At 43.2% G+C, this 19,049-nt stretch overlaps 1 protein-coding gene across 3 annotated transcripts in view; it reads right to left on the bottom strand.

The window, feature by feature from the left end:
• pkd1a (polycystic kidney disease 1a) overlaps window positions 1-19,049 on the bottom strand; it is a 210,696-nt gene that overhangs the window by 55,849 nt on the left and 135,798 nt on the right. For all 3 annotated transcript variants that reach the window (XM_043711199.2, XM_087997973.1, XM_043711198.2), the window contains 6 exons: window positions 14,924-15,119; window positions 12,720-12,890; window positions 12,367-12,510; window positions 10,508-10,718; window positions 9,394-9,520; window positions 2,979-3,092 (listed from right to left, as the gene is read on the bottom strand). In XM_043711199.2, the coding sequence (XP_043567134.2) occupies window positions 2,979-3,092; window positions 9,394-9,520; window positions 10,508-10,718; window positions 12,367-12,510; window positions 12,720-12,890; window positions 14,924-15,119 (963 nt within the window). The remainder of the gene's footprint in view (window positions 1-2,978; window positions 3,093-9,393; window positions 9,521-10,507; window positions 10,719-12,366; window positions 12,511-12,719; window positions 12,891-14,923; window positions 15,120-19,049) is intronic.

Here is a 19,049-nt window from a genome sequence, read left to right as displayed (position 1 = left end):
ACAATTTTCTAAGCAGGAAAGGGTTGTGAATTACTTTGTAATGTGGTTAAATGCATTAAATTACGAGATCAGGTTGCACAGATGAAGCTCGCTCCTCACTGCATGTAAAAGATTAAGAGATGATCTAAGCGAGGTGTTTACATCATTAAAGGACTTCGTAGCGTAGGTAGAGGGAAATTATATTCCTCTAGTGTGGAAGTGTCCAGAACAATGGGGCATAATAAAGCAGTTAAACACCAATAATTTCAGTAAATTTCTAATATGTACATGGCATGGCTACGACTGGTCAGTGTAATCTAATCAACTGAACCTGCGACGGGACTGGCCAGTTATCACGTGTTAAGCGTATGTTCAGCATGTACAGGGTCACAATTGAATATGCAAGGTTTACAAAGCAAAAATTGGACAGGGCCTATGAGGAATATAAAGAAAGCAGCAAAGAACTCAAGCAGGGAATTAGGAGAGCAAAAAGCAACTTTGAAATTACCTCTGCAAGTACAGTTAAAGACAATCCTAAGGCACTCTATACATACACTGCAAACAATATGATAACTAGGGAGAAGGTAAGACCACTCAAGGATAAATGAGGGAACTTGTACTTGGAGGCAGTGGATACGGGTGAGATCCTAAATGAGCACCTTGCGTCAGTATTCACCCAGGAGAAGGAAATGGAGAATCGTGAGATTTTTGTGGAGTATACTAATATGCTATGGCATTTTGACATCAAGAAAAAAGTGGTGTTAGGTCTCTTGAAGAGCATAAAGGTGGATAAGTCCTCAGGGCCTGATGGTATCTACCTCAGGTTATTGAGAAAAGCAAGAGAGAAGATGTTGGGGCCTTGACCAAGATCTCTGCATCCTCATTAGCCACTGGAGTGGTCCCAGACTGGCGAGTAGCTAATGTTGTTCCTCTGTTCAAGAAGGGAATTAAGGATAATCCAGGAAACTACAGACCAGTGAGTCTCACATCCGTGGTTGGTAAGCTATTGGAGAGAATTCTTCGGGATAGGATTTTAGAAAAGCAAGGCCTAATTAGGGACAGTCAGCATGACTTTGTGCAGGTCATGTCTTACTAACTTGTTTGAATTTTTCGATGAGGTGACAAAGGGGTTCAATGAGGGTAGAGCAGTAGATGTTGTCTGCATGTACTTTAGTAAGGCTTTTGACAAGGTCCCTCATGGTAGGCTCATGCAGAAGATTAAGATGCATGGGACTTGGCCACATGGATTCAAAATTGGCTTGCCCATAGAAAGCAGAGGGGAGTGGTGGAAGGGTGTGTTTCAGGCTGGAGGTCCGTGACTAGTGGTGTTCTGCAGGAATCCGTACAGGGACCTCTGCTGTTTGCGATATATATAAATGACTTGGTTGAAAATGTAGATGGGTGCGTTAGTAATTTTGCAGTTGATACAAAGATCAGTGGAGTTGTGGATAGTGTAGAAGCTGGTCAAAGGATACAGAGTGATAGAGATCAGTGGCAGATATGGGCAGAGAAATGGCAGATGGTGTTTAATCCTGGTAAGTGTGAGGTGCTGACCTTCAGGTGATCGAAGGTTAAGGAAAAGTATTCAGTTAATGGTAAGATCCTGAACAGCATTGATGTACAGAGGGATCTTGGGGTTCAACTCCATAGCTCCCTGAAAGTGGCCACACAAGTAGATAGGATGGTAAAGAAGGCATATGGTATGCTTGCCTTTATTGGACATGGAATTGAGTACAAGAGTCAGGATGTCACGTTGCAGCTTGAAAAGACTTTGGTTAGGCCACATTTAAGAGTATTGCATTCCATTCTGATCACCACATTACGGGAAGGATATTGAGTCTATGGACAGGGTGCAGAAGAGGTTTACCAGGATGCTGCCTGGATTAGAGGATATGAGCTACAAGGAGAGGCTAGAAAAATTTGGGTGTTTTCGTTTGAGCGGCGAAGGCTGAGGGAAGACTTGATGGAAGTCTCTAAAATTATGAGATGCAGAGATAGGGTTAACAATCAGAATCTTTTCCCCAGAGTTGAAATGTCTAAAACTAGGGGCATGCATTTAAGGTGACAGGGGGTAAGTTTAAAGGAGATGTGAGTGGCAAATTTTTTTTTACACAGAAAGTGGTAGGAGTCTGGAATGCACTGCCAGAGGTGGTGGTGGAGGCAGATACGATAGGAGTACAGAAGAGACTTAGATAAGCACATGAATATGCAATGAATGGAGCGATGTAGACCAAGGGCAGGCAGAAGGGATTAGTTTAATTTGGGGTCATGTTCGGCACAACATTGTGGGTCCGAAGAGCTCGTTCCTGTGCTGTAAAGTTCTAGGTTCTATGGACATCTGCCAAAGCAGACCAGTTGGTCATGTGGTTAATGTTATCAGTAACGATAAAGTGAAGTCTAAAGCCTTTGTTTGTAACTGAATTGGGGAGATCATGCCTCAGGCTGACGAAGGTGTGTTCTCCACTGCTTTTACTTGAAAGAAAACTCATGAAACTAAGAATGGTGCCTCATATGGTGCGAGTGAGAATGAGAAGGCCTTCAGTTGTACACTTAAATCTGGAGCCAGGCCATTAAACAGTTATCGGAAGCACTTCCTCTTACAAAGAGTTGTGTTAATTAGCATCACTTCTCATATAAAAAACTGCTGAGGATGGGGGTCAATTGGCAAATTTCAGAGTGATGAGTTCAAGGTCAGGTTAAGTATAGATCTATTGGAATGGCTGAGTAGGTTTCAGTGGCCTCCTCATGCTACTATAGAGACAATGGCTTCCTTAAAATTGAACTCTCCAAAATCAGTTCTCTGCATAATGGAGTGGCCTCAGCCTGGATGTTTGTTGGTTCTAAATAGGTTGGAGTTATTTTGATGCCAGGGAAAGAGTGATACTGCACATGAAGAAATGTAATAAGAGAGAGTACAGTGGAGTACAAGTGGTATTAATTGATTTGTGTACATGTATCGGATGATTAGCTGCAGAATATACAGTAACTCTCTGACATACCTCCTCCACATTGTCTGCAAATGTTAAAAAAGAACTGCCTGCTGTTGAGGAATCAATATAATCATCAAGTTCCAGCACATTTGATTCGTGTTGACCTGGATCATGCATAGCTACCTGAGGAAATAAGATGGGAATTGGTGAGATCAAAATTGCATTATTCCCAATTTTTAAAAAATCTATCCTTTAAAATAATTCTAATCCGTCACTGGAGTATGCATCTAGACCTGCGACTGTAAATGTCAAGTAAATGTTTGTTAACTATGGGATGCATTATGTAGTGTCACTGGGAAAATCCACCAAGCAAGAGTCTAACCATCGCCCCCTTGACATTGAATGGCATTACTATTGCTGAATCCCCCAACAAAATCAATACCCTAGACATTACCATTGACCAGAAAATGAACTGCATGATTCATATAAATAATGCATCTACAGCAGCAGGTCACAAGCTAGGAATTCTGCAAAGAGGAACCCTCCCAAAAACTTGCCTACTGTCCACAAGTATGGAAGTATAGAAGTCAAGAGTGTGATGGAATATTTCCCATTTGCTTGGATGAGTGCAGCTCCAACAACACTCAAGAAACTTGACATTACCCAGAACAAACCGTCCTGCTTGACTGATACCCATCCACTACTTTCAACATTTACTCCCTTCCTCAAAGACATATCGTAACAGCAGTGTGTACCATCTACATGATGCACTGCAGTGTCCTGCTCAGGCTCCTTAGATAACACCTTCCACACATGTGACCTCTACCACCTTGAAAGATAGGTCAGAAAATGCATGGGAAAACCACCAACATCCATGGAGGTTCTCTTCAAGCAACATATCATCCAGAGTTAGAACCATATCATTGTTCCTTCAGTGTGATTGGATAAAAATGCTGGAACTGACTGAAAGTGCCCCTACATGACAAGGGGTGGAACTATTAAAGAAGGCATCTCATCCCCATCTTCTCATGGGCAGTAAGGAATGCGCAATAAAGACCAACAACACCTGCATCCCTTGAATGACTTTTGAACAAAGTAGTTTTCCAATGACCACTGCAGTACATTAAACATCAACTCAACAGGAGGCATCTTGATTGCTTTCAAGTCTTTTTGTTGAAATCACTGGCATTCTTGCTTTTCAGACAAAGCTCTAACTCAAAAGCGGACTGACAAAGTAGATGTAGAAATTATGTTTCCTCAATTGGGACAATATAGAATGCGAGGTCATAGTTTTAGGCTAAGGGGTGGCAGATTTAAAACAGAGATCAGAAATTACTTCCCTCAAAGGTCATGAATATGTGGAATTCACTACTCCAGAGTTGAGGTGAATGCCTAGACATGGAGTAAATTTGAGGAGGAGCTAGACTGATTTTTAATTTTGGGTTGAAGGATTATGTAGAGTGGGTAGGGAAGTGGAGTCGAGGCCAAGATGAGATCAGCTCTGATTGTATTAAAGTAGGCTCAAAAGGCTGAATTTCCTAACTCCTGCTCCTAGTTCTTATGATCTCTTCTATGTGCCTTAATTAAATGCGTCACAACTACAATCTCAGACAATGAATTACAAACCCCAACCACTCGCTGCATGAAAAAGTTTTCTTTTCTCATACCATTTGTGCTTCTTGGCTCATTACCTTAAATTTGTGCCCCTCTATCTCCTCTGTCCAGACCCCTCGTGATTTTGTGCACCTTGATCAAATCTCCTCTCAGCCTTCTCTTCTAAATGGAAAGTACTGTCGCAACTCCTCCAAACCCTTTTCATTACTTAAGTCCCTCAGCCCTGGAACCAGTCTTGAGAAATGGGCCTTCATATTGTTCATGTACATTTATTTAATAACTCCAAAGTGGGCTAAAACTGGGCCTAATTAACATGATGAGCTTCATTGAAATCCTGTTTTAAGAACCAGGGACCAGTGAAGGAATCACCGCACTTTTTAAAAGCAAGTTACATTGTAAGTGTTGTTTATACAGCTGAAAATGTGTTGCTGGAAAAGCGCAGCAGGTCAGGCAGCATCCAGGGAACAGGAGAATCGACGTTTCAGGCATAAGCCCTTCTTCAGGAATGAGGAAAGTTTGTCCAGCAGGCTAAGATAAAAGGTAGGGAGGAGGGACTTGGGGGAGGGGCGTCGGAAATGTGATAGGTGGAAAGAGGTCAAGGTGAGGGTGATAGGTCAGACTGGGGTGGGGGCGGAGAGGTCAGGAAGAAGATTGCAGGGTAGGAAGGCGGTGCTGAATTCGATGGATTTGACTGAGACAAGGTGGGGGGAGGGGAAATGAGGAAACTGGTGAAATCCGAGTTCATCCCTTGTGGTTGGAGGGTTCCTAGGTGGAAGATGAGGCGCTCTTCCTCCAACCGTCGTTTTGTTGTGGTCTGGCGATGGAGGAGTCCAAAGACCTGCATATCCTTGGTGGAGTGGGAGGGGGAGTTGAAATGTTGAGCCACAGGGTGGTTGGGTTGGTTGGTCCAGGTGTCCCAGAGGTGTTCTCTAAAACGCTCCGCAAGTAGCCGGCCTGTCTCCCCAATATAGAGGAGGCCACATCGGGTGCAGAGGATGCAACAGATGATGTGTGTGGAGGTGCAGGTGAATCTGTGGCGGATATGGAAGTTTCCTTTGGGGCCTTGGAGGGAGGTGAGGGGGGAGGTGTGGGCGCAAGTCTTGCACCTCCTGCGGTTGCAGGGGAAGGTGCCGGGAGTGGAGGTTGGGTTGGTGGGGGGTGTGGATCTGACGAGGGAGTCACGGAGGGAGTGGTCTTTACGGAATGCTGATAGGGGAGGGGAGGGAAATATATCCTTGGTGGTGGGGTCCGTTTGGAGGTGGCGGAAATGACGGCGGATGATGCGCTGTACATGGAGATTGGCGGGGTGGTAGGTGAGGACCAGTGGGGTTCTGTCCTAGTGGCGGTTGGAGGGGCGGGGCTCAAGGGCGGAGGAGCGGGAAGTGGAAGAGATGCGGTGGAGGGCATCGTCGACCACGTCGGGGGGGAAATTGCGGTCCTTGAAGAAGGAGGCCATCTGGGTTGTGCGTTTTTGGAACTGGTCCTCCTGGGAGCAGATGCGGCGAAGTCGAAGGAATTGGGAGAATGGGATGGCGTTTTTACAGGGGGCAGGGTGGGAGGAGGTGTAGTCCAGGTAGCTGTGGGAGTCGGTCGGTTTGTAGTAGATGTCCGTGTTGATTCGGTCGCCTGAGATAGAAATAGAAAGGTCGAGGAAGGGGAGGGAGGAATCTGAGACTGTCCAGGTGAATTTGAGGTCGGGGTGGAAGGTGTTGGTGAAGTGGATGAACTGTTCAACCTCCTGGTGGGAGCACGAGGCGGCGCCGATACAGTCATCGATGTAGCGGAGGAAAAGGTGGGGGGTAGGGCCAGTGTAGTTGCGGAAGATGGACTGTTCCACATATCCTACGAAGAGGCAGGTATAGCTGGGGCCCATGCGGGTGCCCATGGCTACTCCTTTCGTTTGGAGGAAGTGGGAGGATTGGAAAGAGAAGTTGTTCAGGGTGAGGACCAGTTCAGTCAGTCGAAGGAGGGTGTCAGTGGAAGGGTACTGGTCGGTACGGCGGGAAAGGAAGAAGCGGAGGGCTTTGGATGTCCATGGTGAAAATAAGGCGTCGGGGACCGGGGAAGTGAAAATCTTGGAGCAGGTGGAAGGCATGGGTGGTGTCCCGAACGTAGGTGGGGAGTTCTTGGACTAAGGGGGACAGGACGGTGTCAAGGTATGCGGAGATGAGTTCGGTGGGGCAGGAGCAGGCGGAGACAATGGGTCGGCCGGGGCAGTCAGGTTTGTGGATTTTGGGCAGGAGGTAGAAGCGGGAGGTGCGGGTTTGTGGGACTATGAGGTTGGAGGGGGTGGATGGGAGATCCCCTGAGGTGATGAGGTTATGGATGGTCTGGGAGATGATGGTTTGGTGGTGGGGGGTGGGGTCATGGTCAAGGAGGCAGTAGGAGGAGGTATCTGCGAGCTGGCGTTTGGCCTCAGCGGTGTAGAGGTCGGTGCGCCAAACTACTACCGCGCCTCCCTTGTCTGCTGGTTTGATGGTGAGGTTGGGGTTGCAACGGAGGGAGTGGAGTGAAGGAATTCTCCCAATTCCTTCGATTCCGCCGCATCTGCTCCCAGGAGGACCAGTTCCAAAAACGCACAACCCAGATGGCCTCCTTCTTCAAGGACCACAATATCCCCCCCGACGTGGTCGACGATGCCCTCCACCGCATCTCTTCCACTTCCCGCTCCTCCGCCCTTGAGCCCTGCCCCTCCAACCGCCACCAGGACAGAACCCCACTGGTCCTCATCTACCACCCCACCAATCTCCATGTACAGCGCATCATCCGCCGTCATTTCCGCCACCTCCAAACGGACCCCACCACCAAGGATATATTTCCCTCCCCTCCCCTATCAGCATTCCGTAAAGACCACTCCCTCCGTGACTCCCTCGTCAGATCCACACCCCCCACCAACCCAACCTCCACTCCCGGCACCTTCCCCTGCAACCGCAGGAGGTGCAAGACTTGTGCCCACACCTCCCCCCTCACCTCCCTCCAAGGCCCCAAAGGAAACTTCCATATCCGCCACAGATTCACCTGCACCTCCACACACATCATCGATTGCATCCTCTGCACCCGATGTGGCCTCCTCTATATTGGGGAGACAGGCCGGCTACTTGCGGAGCGTTTCAGAGAACACCTCTGGGACACCCGGACCAACCAACCCAACCACCCTGTGGCTCAACATTTCAACTCCCCCTCCCACTCCACCAAGGATATGCAGGTCTTTGGACTCCTCCATCGCCAGACCACAACAAAACGACGGTTGGAGGAAGAGCGCCTCATCTTCCGCCTAGGTCCCCTCCAACCACAAGGGATGAACTCGGATTTCACCAGTTTCCTCATTTCCCCTCCCCCCACCTTGTCTCAGTCAAATCCATCGAATTCAGCACCGCCTTCCTAACCTGCAATCTTCTTCCTGACCTCTCCGCCCCCACCCCAGTCTGACCTATCACCCTCACCTTGACCTCTTTCCACCTATCACATTTCCGACGCCCCTCCCCCAAGTCCCTCCTCCCTACCTTTTATCTTAGCCTGCTGGACAAACTTTCCTCATTCCTGAAGAAGGGCTTATGCCCGAAACGTCGATTCTCCTGTTCCCTGGATGCTGCCTGACCTGCTGCGCTTTTCCAGCAAAACATTTTCAGCTCTGATCTCCAGCATCTGCAGACCTCACTTTCTCCTTGTTTATACAGCTGTCTGTTTAAGCAGTCTGGGAAGTCTAGTTGCAGATGAGCTTGAGCCAAGGGGTGTACGAATGAAGATTCAGTCAGAAAGAAGCAGCTGACTGGTCTGGGGAATGGTGATCCATTATCAATGACAAAGGACCTCTGTCTGCTAATAGCTATCTGATTGGCCTCCAAGGAGCTGAACAGCTTGTGATGTGAATGTTAGGGTTAAAAGCCATCAGATTTCCAGAAAGGAAGGAGTTATTCTTCATTCTGCAGCAAAAAAAAATCTATTGCCTGAAGAAAGCCAGTTTACATCTCCTCATCAGTTGCTGTAAACTGTGGCTTGTAACCATAAGTCAGGGACATTCTACGTTGTGAATTAGTCACACTGCTTCCTGGAAGCAAATGAAAGTATCTGGAAAAGCAACAGCCAGTCCTGACAAGAAGAAAGGATCATTTCAGCAAACTCCGTGGGCAGGGACCATTGAGCTGCCTTCTTAGTCTTTCTCTCCGCCCTTGCCATCCACTTTTTATTTGTGTCAACTAAATGACTATGTATCTGTACGTGTAGGGGGGGTTTATAAAGGAGCTATAATTTTGACTAGAAGAGCTATACGTCAATGGTCCATAATGTAGCTAGAATCAAATTATTTGTAATAAATAGTAATTATTATTAAGTACGGAAACCCAGCTAGACTTTCTATCAACCTGGATCTAAAAAGGCAGGTAAATGGGAAAATTTAGCTTACATTTATAAAAAATCTTGAACTTTTGAGTCAATTCTGGGAACCTGGGGCTTGATAACTGCAAGCTATCCCAATGAGGCGTAACAGGGGCAAGTTGTGAGAGGACTTCCTGATCCCTAGGAGCGTTCAAGCAAAATCCAGAATATTCAACAATACTCACAACCTTACCATTCAACTCTCACCTCTACAGCCATTTTGAATATACTAACTTCAAGGGAACAGGTGCAATCATATATAATGAAGTGTTTGATGGTCTGAATCTAAACCTATTCTTGTTATCATTGTCCAAGTATTCACTGCCAAGTATTTATATAGCAACCATTTGAAGGGAATTGATACAATATGAATGCAGCCAGCTGAGAGAATGCTCTATTATTCTGCTTCTTCAGAAAAAGGTGACACTGAACTCCGAGAGAGAACAGGATAAAGATTCACCTCTCAGAGGATTAGACAAGAGAGGATCAAGCTTACCCTGCTCCGGGCTTTGCGGAAAAGCAGAACGATGATCAGATAGAGTGGATAGATGATTATGCTGGATACAATGCCTGCTGCTACACTCTCTCCACTCAGGGGAACCAATGTTGAAACTGGAACATCACTGGAAACATAAATTCAAATGGTCACAAAATTATTTTGTTTAACCATAGTATAGAATCCTTGAACAAAATCTATCAGAGAAAAAGCCATTTAGGAGTGAAATGAGAAAGAACTTTTAACAAATGAAACATAGTGAAAATCTGGAACTCTCTCCTTTAAAAGGGTTTAGAAGCTTCGCCAGTAAAGAGAAGAACTGTGTTATGTAAGGAAATCAAGGGATATGAAGAAAGGTTGGGCAGATGGAGATAAGTTGCAGCTCAGCCATGGTTTAATAGAATAGTAGAACAGGTTTGAGGGGCTGAATGGCCTACATCTGTTTCTTTGCAAACAACCCTGAGGTATAGTCCACTCTCTTCTCATCACCATCCACTTTAAACCCTCTGGATGGATATTTTATGATCAACCTGTTCAGGGATGTTATCACACACGTCTGGAGAAGATGGAAACTTGAGCTTGAGCCTCTTGTTAAAACAAAAAGTGAAAATAATTTATCTGAGGCATTTAACAGGAGTACTGTGTTTTACATAAAACCTCAAGTGTTATAAATTCATGGCACGGTTGATAACAGGATACTGCATCTATACCCCAATGACAGAATGAAATGGGAGAAATAGATGTATTGGACGATGCTAGAAATGTAACTGATTACTATGATGGAGTTTGAATCTGGAATCTGAATCCAGGTGATTAACAATCTGCAGCTTGTGGGTTCAAATCCCATCACACTAGCCTGTGAATGGCAGTTAATAAATCTTGCAAATTATGAGTTGACAGCAGAGAGAATGACCATGAAAGCTAACAGATTGTCTTAACAACTCAAATGGTTCACTGTTTCCTTCCTTTCCACCCAATCTCAAAGCTATGCCATTGACTCAATGCTTGTTTAAGTATTTTAGCAAGCCAAAGGAACATTGCCAAGGAGCCATCAGACTGGTTGTCAGACAAAGAGGGAAAGGGCTTTGATTAAAATAAGGAAGGATGAACATACCTTTTGCTTCCGTCACTTATCATTCCGTACCACACTGCACTGGCACAAAAGAAGAGGAATATTAGTACAAGGCAGCAAGTAACCCTCTGGACTCTGGTGAAGCAGCTGCGAGGAGGACGATTCCAAATTGATAGCCAAATGTGCCCCTCCGAGAATCCTCTTTGGATTTCCCCAGTGAATATGCGGGAAAAGTCCTTCAGTTTGGCCTCCGCTATACAGGGAAGTATGAATAAAATTACCACAGCCAGAACTCCATTCTGATTCTACGTTCATCTCTCACAGAAAACTCTGGTACAGTTGGTTACAATAAAAAAAGCACCCCCCATGGAAACGTCCCAAATTCCACATGAAGACTAACCATATCTTACAACATCAGTAGGAAACACCATTTAAAAAGAATCATTCACAGGATATGAGTATCACAAGGTCAGCATTTATATGCCATCAACAATTACCCTTAAGAGGGCAATGCGCCAAATTCTTCACAGCTGAGTGCCCTGCTCGACCATGTCAGATTGACGTGTATTGCTGTTGTTCTGGAATCACATACAAGTCAGATCAAGCAAGAAAGGCAGATTTCTTTCCCTTTAAAAAACAATTGTGCGAACAGATGGGAATTTTAGAAAATGGGTAGTTATTTGATCGCCGTTACAAAACGCAATAAGATTTATTTTATTAATTGAATTGCAACTTCCAGCTTGCATGGGATTTGAACTCATCATCAGATCATCAGTTTGGGCCTTTGGATTACCAAGGTGTAAACTCAGAAAGCTCAGAACTGAGAAATTCATCAACCTGGAATATTAACTCTTATTTTTCTCTCCGGATTTGTTGCATATTTCAGCATTTTTTCTACTTCAGACTTCCAGCACTGCTGCCCTTATGACTCTAAACTTGTGACTGGACTACTATACCCAATGTGTTTCCCAGACTTAAGTGCATTTCTTTACACGTTTCTTTCTCCCAGCTTTCTCTGGTTTTGTTTAACTGTAAATGACAAAACAGCCCTAAGTTTTACATATTCTGTGAATCACTGTATTAGAAACATTTACAGGCCTGGGCTATGAGGAAGTGTGGTTGTGCGAAGAGAATGGTTTTCAGCAGAAATGAAGTGTAAGAAGATGTGCCAAACAGAAAAAGTGCAAAGATTAAATTACTGAACTGCCACACAGTTACAGCTCAAATAAAAGCGTAGTACTGCATCTGCTAGAGATCTGGACTAAGAACAGAAAATGCTGGAGCAACTCAGTAGGTCTAGCAGCGACTGTAGGGAGTTACCATTTCAAGTCCAGTATGACCCTTGGAGTCACATTGGGTCAAGAGTCATAGTGAACTTGAAAAGTTAACTTGGTTTCTCTCTCCTCAGATTCTGCCAGACCCGCTGAGTGTCTTGAGTACTTTCTCTTCTTATTACATAGTTAGAGCTCATTGTTGACAATAGTGTATTCTAATTTTCACTTGGCCACAGAAGATTAAGCGATCACATAATTACACATAAGATTAAAAGTTATGGTAGAGTAGATAGGAACTCTACTCTTTAGTTAAGTCAAAGCAAGGGTGATATTACCTTAAAAATTAAAGCTCAAAAGGATCACAGATATCTAGGGTTCTCACCCCCAAAACATCTGTTGAGGTCCAAATGGAAATACTAAAACTGACATTGCTAAGATTTTTCATCAAGATGGGCAGGTGGAGTTAAGATCAAATGAAACATAATCTATTGAACAGCAGAACTGGCTTAAAGGGTTGAATAATCTCCTACTGCTGTTCTATTTGGGTGAATCCTATAATTGGTTGGGCAGTCCTCAAGAGATATGACCATACTGGTGTTGATATCTCCTCCAAGCAAATGGACTTACTTGCAGCTAGGACTTCCTTTTCCACCAGACCTTCATTCTTCTCATTGTCAACAGCTAACCAGTCATTGACCAAGAAATAGTAACTGTTATTGGTCTGTAGATCTTTAATTATTACATGCTGAAGGTACCACGATGGGGTAAGACCTAATGAGGAAAAAATCAGGTATAATCAACATTACGTTTACTGAACCTGGACTGAGGTAAACAATTATATAAATACTCGTACCCTAATACCACAAACTATTATTTATGATTGAATGTTAATTTTCACGTCAGATTATGATGATTTGTACTTAGATACAAGATGTGACATTTGGCCATTGTTGCTGGTGATTAGACAAAGTATCTATAACCTTTATTATCGTGCCAGACCCGAATCTTCCAGATGTTACCAAGGCTGTTATCAGTTGCAATCTGAAATAAGTCCACACTATTCCTGTGAAAAGCATCCTCATTCTCCAGGTGTCTGTAACCACTCTTGTCCTCTCTGCCATACAGGCTGATTCCCACGTGAGATGATGTGCCTGTTGGTTTGTGAAAGGTAACTGCACATCAGCCTCGTCAAATATAAACTTCACAACTCTTACTTTGATTCAGTACAATGTACAAGGCGTATTAACAGTTTTCATCACCTCATCAAATGGCATGGTAGTTTTTCTAAGAATATGCAGAATTAAAGAAAACCAAGACTTGCATTTATATGGCACTTTCTCACAACAATGGATGGCTCAAAGCACTTAACAGCTTTTGAGGGGAAGTCATGGTTATAATTTATGAAAGGCAGTACCCAATTTGTGCACAGCAAACTCTCAAAAACAGCAATGCAATAATGGCCAGATCATTGATTTTAATAATATTGATTATGGAGTCAATACTGGCAAGAAGCCTTGAGGAAACTCCCCCACTCTTTGAAATAGTGCCGCAGCATCTTTAAATTTTGAAGAGGGGAGGCAGTTGGGGCATTGATTGAATGTTTAATCTGAAGGATGGCACTTCTGAAAGTACAGCACTCCCTCCCACTTCCCCTGAACTGGAGTGTTTGCCTTGAGACCTGTGCTGAAGCCAGGGGAGGGACTCGGACCCAGATCCCTGTAACTCAAACGACAGCACTACCAACTGAGTCATAGCTGACAAGGAGCTAACCAACGAAGGATATTTAGGCACCAGAAATTTTAAATATGAGGGAAGCCAAGAAAACCAGTTACACAGCTTCCTGAAAATAAAAAAAATTGACTGTGGTAATCTAACTGAGGTTTTTCAACATACTGAAGGGGATTCATAAAAGCAATCAAAGGAAACTTCATTCAGCCAAAGATTTGAATACCAAATTGTTACTGGTTTTGAAAATACCAGATAACTGACACAGAATGTGGTTCTAGTCCAAGGAGTTCCAAGCAAGAAATGATTAACTGTAAATGTTCATGCAGCAGTATGTTTGACAGGGGGAAATGTTGGTGCAGAATGAAAAACACCTTTGTTTAAAACTGTTAATTAATTTTATCCCATCTTGAAATTTACAAATATTTGATCTTGGGGCCTCAATCCATCAGTGCAAAGGTAACTGAGGAATTATTTGCTCCAAAACTCTTCCTGAGCAGATAAAGTGAGAGACAGGGGTCTTTGGCTACCAGTTAGACATGGGAGGAATGTACTGGCAATGAAGGACAAGGTGGATATGTCTACATATCTGTTCTTCAGCTCTCTGAACAGAATCAGATCCTTGTTGATTATTCACCAAACTGCAGCAAAAAGCCATGATAGTCTTAATATTTGTCAGTGAACAGGCAGATCCTTGGTCTGCTTCAGCCACTACTTTGTATAACAGATTTATCTGATCTTACATATTACAGACAAAAGTCTTCCCTTGTTTTTCAGTCTTATCTCAGCAAAACTGCTCACTTCAAATGAGTTTCCGGTCTCTCCATTATAAGACAACAGCTTCTGGTGTTACAACCTTGGCAGCAGTAGCTTTTTTGTACATCAAGATCCTTTGAAAATAGGATAAGCAGATTGAAGCATCATAACCTCTCTGGCAGTCTTGATGTTAAATCAAGTTTCTGTCCACCAACTTTATTCCACAGTGACCTTTACGCCAATCTACTAGTTTTAAACTATCAGCGTTCTGTTAGCAATATTGAGCACAAGCTCAGGGTGTGTTTAATTTCACCCCACAGTTACATTAAGGGGGCCTTGAAACCTCCCCAGAAGTTATCTGATATTTTGAAAGCCAATAACAATTTGGTAAAATAAAACGGCTTTATTCAGGCTACAGATGCTTTTTACTGCAAAGCAAAAACCCTTAAAGTTTCCTCTTCGCTGGTTTTCCTTTTCCTCTTTCAAAGAAGTGGACCTCGGTAGTTAATCAAAATCAGGTCTATACTACTTTCTAAAAGTGCACAGAACTGTTATCATTTCAACTAATTTGGGTTTACTATGCCTTTGATGGATTAATACTTTATCATCTCCTCAATGTAAAGGGCCTCCATGTCCTTCATTTCAGAACAGCTTAAGAAATAAAAGACACAATGACCACAGAATGTACAAAACAATCTCTCACCTGACCCTCTGCCCCATCCAGTTTTTACCAGGATCTCATATTTGTAGAATCCATCCTTTCCACAAAGGGGAATAATTCCAACTCGATTAATGTCGATCAGGTCCAGCTTACGAACGATGACAGCAGAAACCGCGTAGATGACAAAGCAGATACCACACGTTAGCAAGACGATGTAATTCTTTATAACAGGCGAAGGCTGATTGAAATAAAAGGAGCAGAGAGAAAGTAAGTTTCTCTTCATACTGTCAGCCTACCATATGTCTTCATAAAGCATTCAAACAGTGTGAAATCCAAACTTTTCTCTCATAGTTAGGGAAGGTGCTGGAGGGAGATTAGCCACATGTCATCCAACTCTCCGAAATACAATCAATAAACCATAGAATTATGCAGCAAGGAGACCACTTAGTCCATTGCATTTACACTCTCTCTTGCAGAGCTATGCAATTAATCCAACTCACCTGCTTGTTCCTCATAATCCAGCAAACTTTTTCCCCTTTAAGCACTTACCCAAGTTATGATCAAATGGCAAGATTTGATCGAATCTGCCTCGACTACCCATTCAGAATTGGTTGGACAGGGAGGTTTTTTCACTTGTTTCTTTGCAAACAAAGAACACCTATTGGTCAGTTTTGACCTCCCATTGAGATGCTTTGTGGAAGAGGCCTGCAACCCAGAAGTCTTCTATTAACCTGTCTGAAACAGCTATTGTCTTCTCATGGAAGATATATCTTTGTCATGTTTTTTTGCCTTATACTCCTTGTGTATTCATTAAAATGTTATGAGAAGGGATTCATTTCTGATATTGTGTTCAGAGAAGTCAAATGGTCTTATTATTTATCTTGTGAATGGAGACCATTGGATCATATTCAGTTTTGAGATACCTTCTGCGATTAGTGAATGTGCTGGAGGAAGAAATGTTTTTGTGTGAAATATGTGAGACAAGAGCAATTCCTCCTCAGCATTTCTAGGATTCATAATTGCTATAGTATCAGCTGTGGTTCAGTTAATAGAATGTTGCCTGTGAACTACAAGGTCCTGGGTTCAAGTCCCACTTCAGGCTTGACTGCTTGCTCAACAAGCTTGGCAGTCCAATACAGTCTTGAGGGAATACTGTACTATTGGATATGCTGCCTTTCAAATGAAATCAACATCACAAACACAGATCATTATGTCATTATCTTATTTTAATCCATTCATAATATTTTTCAAGTGTCAATGGGATAATTTCTAGAGCCATCTGATGCAAAACCACTAAAATCAGAAATCCAAAACTAATTTCATACCATGATCCCCTTCCCCCAAAAAGTTGAGGGAAAATAAAAACACATTAAGTTCCAGGTAAAGAAGGATTAATCTATCTTTCCATCTTGCTTATTGATTGACTAGAGATTTACAACATTTAAAAAGAGTATGCCTTACCTTCCAAGTTTAGTATTGTGAACTTTTCATTTTGGAGTTAGGTCATTTTAGGGGTTGAGGGGAGGGAAACTTTGACCAACAACCACCACCTCCCTCCCCTCCACCAAAAGCACCCCCACTACCACACACAGAAAGGAAGAGAACACACCCCCATCTACATCAATGGAACTAAGGTTGAGAGGATGGAGAGTGAGCGTCAAGTTCCTTGGAGCGACGATTACTGACAACCAGTCCTGGACTTCCCATGTAGATGCAACAGTAAAAAAGGCTGTCCTCAGACAGCCCAGGAAATTTAGCATGTCCATAAGGACCCTCACCAACACTTACAGATACACCAGTGAGAGCACACTGTCCAGGTGCATAATGGCCTGGTATGGCAACTGCTTTGCCCAGAACCATAACAAACCATAGAAAGTGGTGTGCACAGTCCAGCCCATCACAGAAGCCAACCCTCCATCCATGAACTCGATCTACGCGGTTCACTGCCACACAAAGGCTGCCAACATCATCAAAGACTCATCACCCCTGGTAATGATCTTCTACAATCTCTTCCATCAGGCAGAAGATACAAAAGCCACACACACACACACACACACGTTCAGGAACACCTTCTTCCTGGCTGATGAATAGAGGCGAATAACGCTGACCTTGCTAACACTGATCTCACCTAGCGCACACCCTATACAACGTAACCTTGTATACCTCAAAGTCTTTTTGATTTGAACCCCCTTTCTTACTATGATCTGCTTCTACTGCTCATAATCAAAGCTTTTCACTGCACCTCGGTTACACAAGACAATAAATCAATCAAACTACCCCAAACATTTTCCAACCATAGACTGTGCTTCCCTGTGAAGCTTCCTGGCAGCAACGGCCTTTAAAAAGCTAACTCCTTATAGGCCCATCCCCTGCCCAAGGAAAACGATTTTGTCATCAAGAAAGTTGGGAGTTTGGAACAAATAACAAACAGCCCCAGGAAAAAAGAGCTTGAACACATGCTACTCAGCATTGATGCAAAGGTAAACACACCATTTCTGCAGAAACGTCCGGCTCCTACAAGCAGATGGAAGCCATTTGCTATGGCTTACTGCATTTTACTGTGACTGATCCTCCCATTCTGGGCCTTTTATTAAAGCCTGGCGCTGCCACATCAAATACATTTTTTAAAGAAAAGAAACACAGATGTTAAGCCAATATGCTCCAAACCGGCACTTGGAACAGTTCACGTGGTTGATTTAATTGTTGAAACAAAAATTTGAAGTTATAGAACATCTTTAATGTAGCGAAACCATCCCACTGAATTTAATACTGGAAGGAGATGGTCAGAAAGACGACGCAAACATTAATCAAAGTGGTAAGTTTAAGGAATTTCTTGAAGGAGGTAGAAGTAGTTTACAGAATGAATTCCAGAACTTAGGGCCTAGGCAGCTGAAGCTATGGTCAAATTATTGGTGATACTCAAATGTTAAGCTGAAGCTAACCTTGTAAATGAGATGGCCTGCAATAGAACCATAAATTCTTATGAACTATTTTTGTACATTACCTTAAATTTGCAAATAGGTACAATGTAGAATACGAAGTATGCTCAACAAGAGACAAAAAGCTACACAGGATTCTGCCATTCAACCTTGTCGAATGTATCTGAAAACAAGATAATCAGCCAAACTCTTTCCCAAGCTAATCCACTTCAATGCCAGGTAATTCCTCACCCAATACAACATCTCACATTGCGTCCCTCCCAATCATTGCCAGTATTATACATGTAATGAATACTTTTTCCTATGTTGCAGTGCCCAAATACACCTCCCCAGTCAGAACATAAGTCTGGGAGAAAAGAACCAAGAAAAGGAGAGAAACCTATGTTCAATTTTAATATACATAGTTTAGTCCTTTTTGTATATCAGAATGGTTTGCAATGAACAGTGAGGTGAATTGACACAGGAATAATAAAAATGTGAAAAAAACACCAAAAGTTTTAAAGGGACAATGGCATCACAGAAGCTTTTTGGAAAATTTTGTGTGACGAGAGGTTATATTGTATGTAAGAAACTGCATCAGAACACATTACGTTGTGGTGCTGAGACTAAGAAACCAAGTTGAAACTACTGAACAAACATGTTTCCACCCTTAAGTGGAGTCTTGAATACTGACAAAAAAATGTCCCACTACAGTGGAAGTACTTTGTTCGGCTTACAATGAATCATTCAATGTCTGTCTCCTTCAGAAGCCTTTCATGTGAAACAGACTTTTTTGTTAAACAGACTGACATTACTTTAAACAACATTTATGGAGTTCTATGAAGTACCTGCAATTTGTGGAGTTACTTACTGAATTTCTCAGAATTTTCAGTAGTGTATTCTATGACCGGGTCAAAGACATTGTTTGCCAGAAAGACAAGGGTTGAGCAGGGAGGGGACTGATTGAGTATTCAGTAGGGCTGGGTGGAGTGGACCCTTAGGTTGGAGGCCTAATGCAGTTGGCCCTTCTCCAGCTGCAGATGGAGCGCATACATTACTCACTTGGATTGCACTCTGTGCCCCAGATGTTTCATCTATATTTAAGACAGCTGCACAGTTGTGGGAAGAATGTTCTTATGGTTAACTCTAAGATCTGTAAGCAGAGCTCATGACCTGTGGAACTGCCTGTGCAGCTTATAGGCAAATAAGCAGAGGACAATAAAGTTTGGCACGACACTGCAACCTTGATT

This window comes from Chiloscyllium plagiosum, unplaced genomic scaffold (genome assembly GCF_037043375.1).
Source record: "Chiloscyllium plagiosum isolate Xiang-an unplaced genomic scaffold, Cpla_swu_hap1 HiC_scaffold_20, whole genome shotgun sequence".
NCBI lineage: Eukaryota > Metazoa > Chordata > Chondrichthyes > Orectolobiformes > Hemiscylliidae > Chiloscyllium > Chiloscyllium plagiosum.
This window is presented reverse-complemented; position numbering and strand designations above follow the sequence as displayed.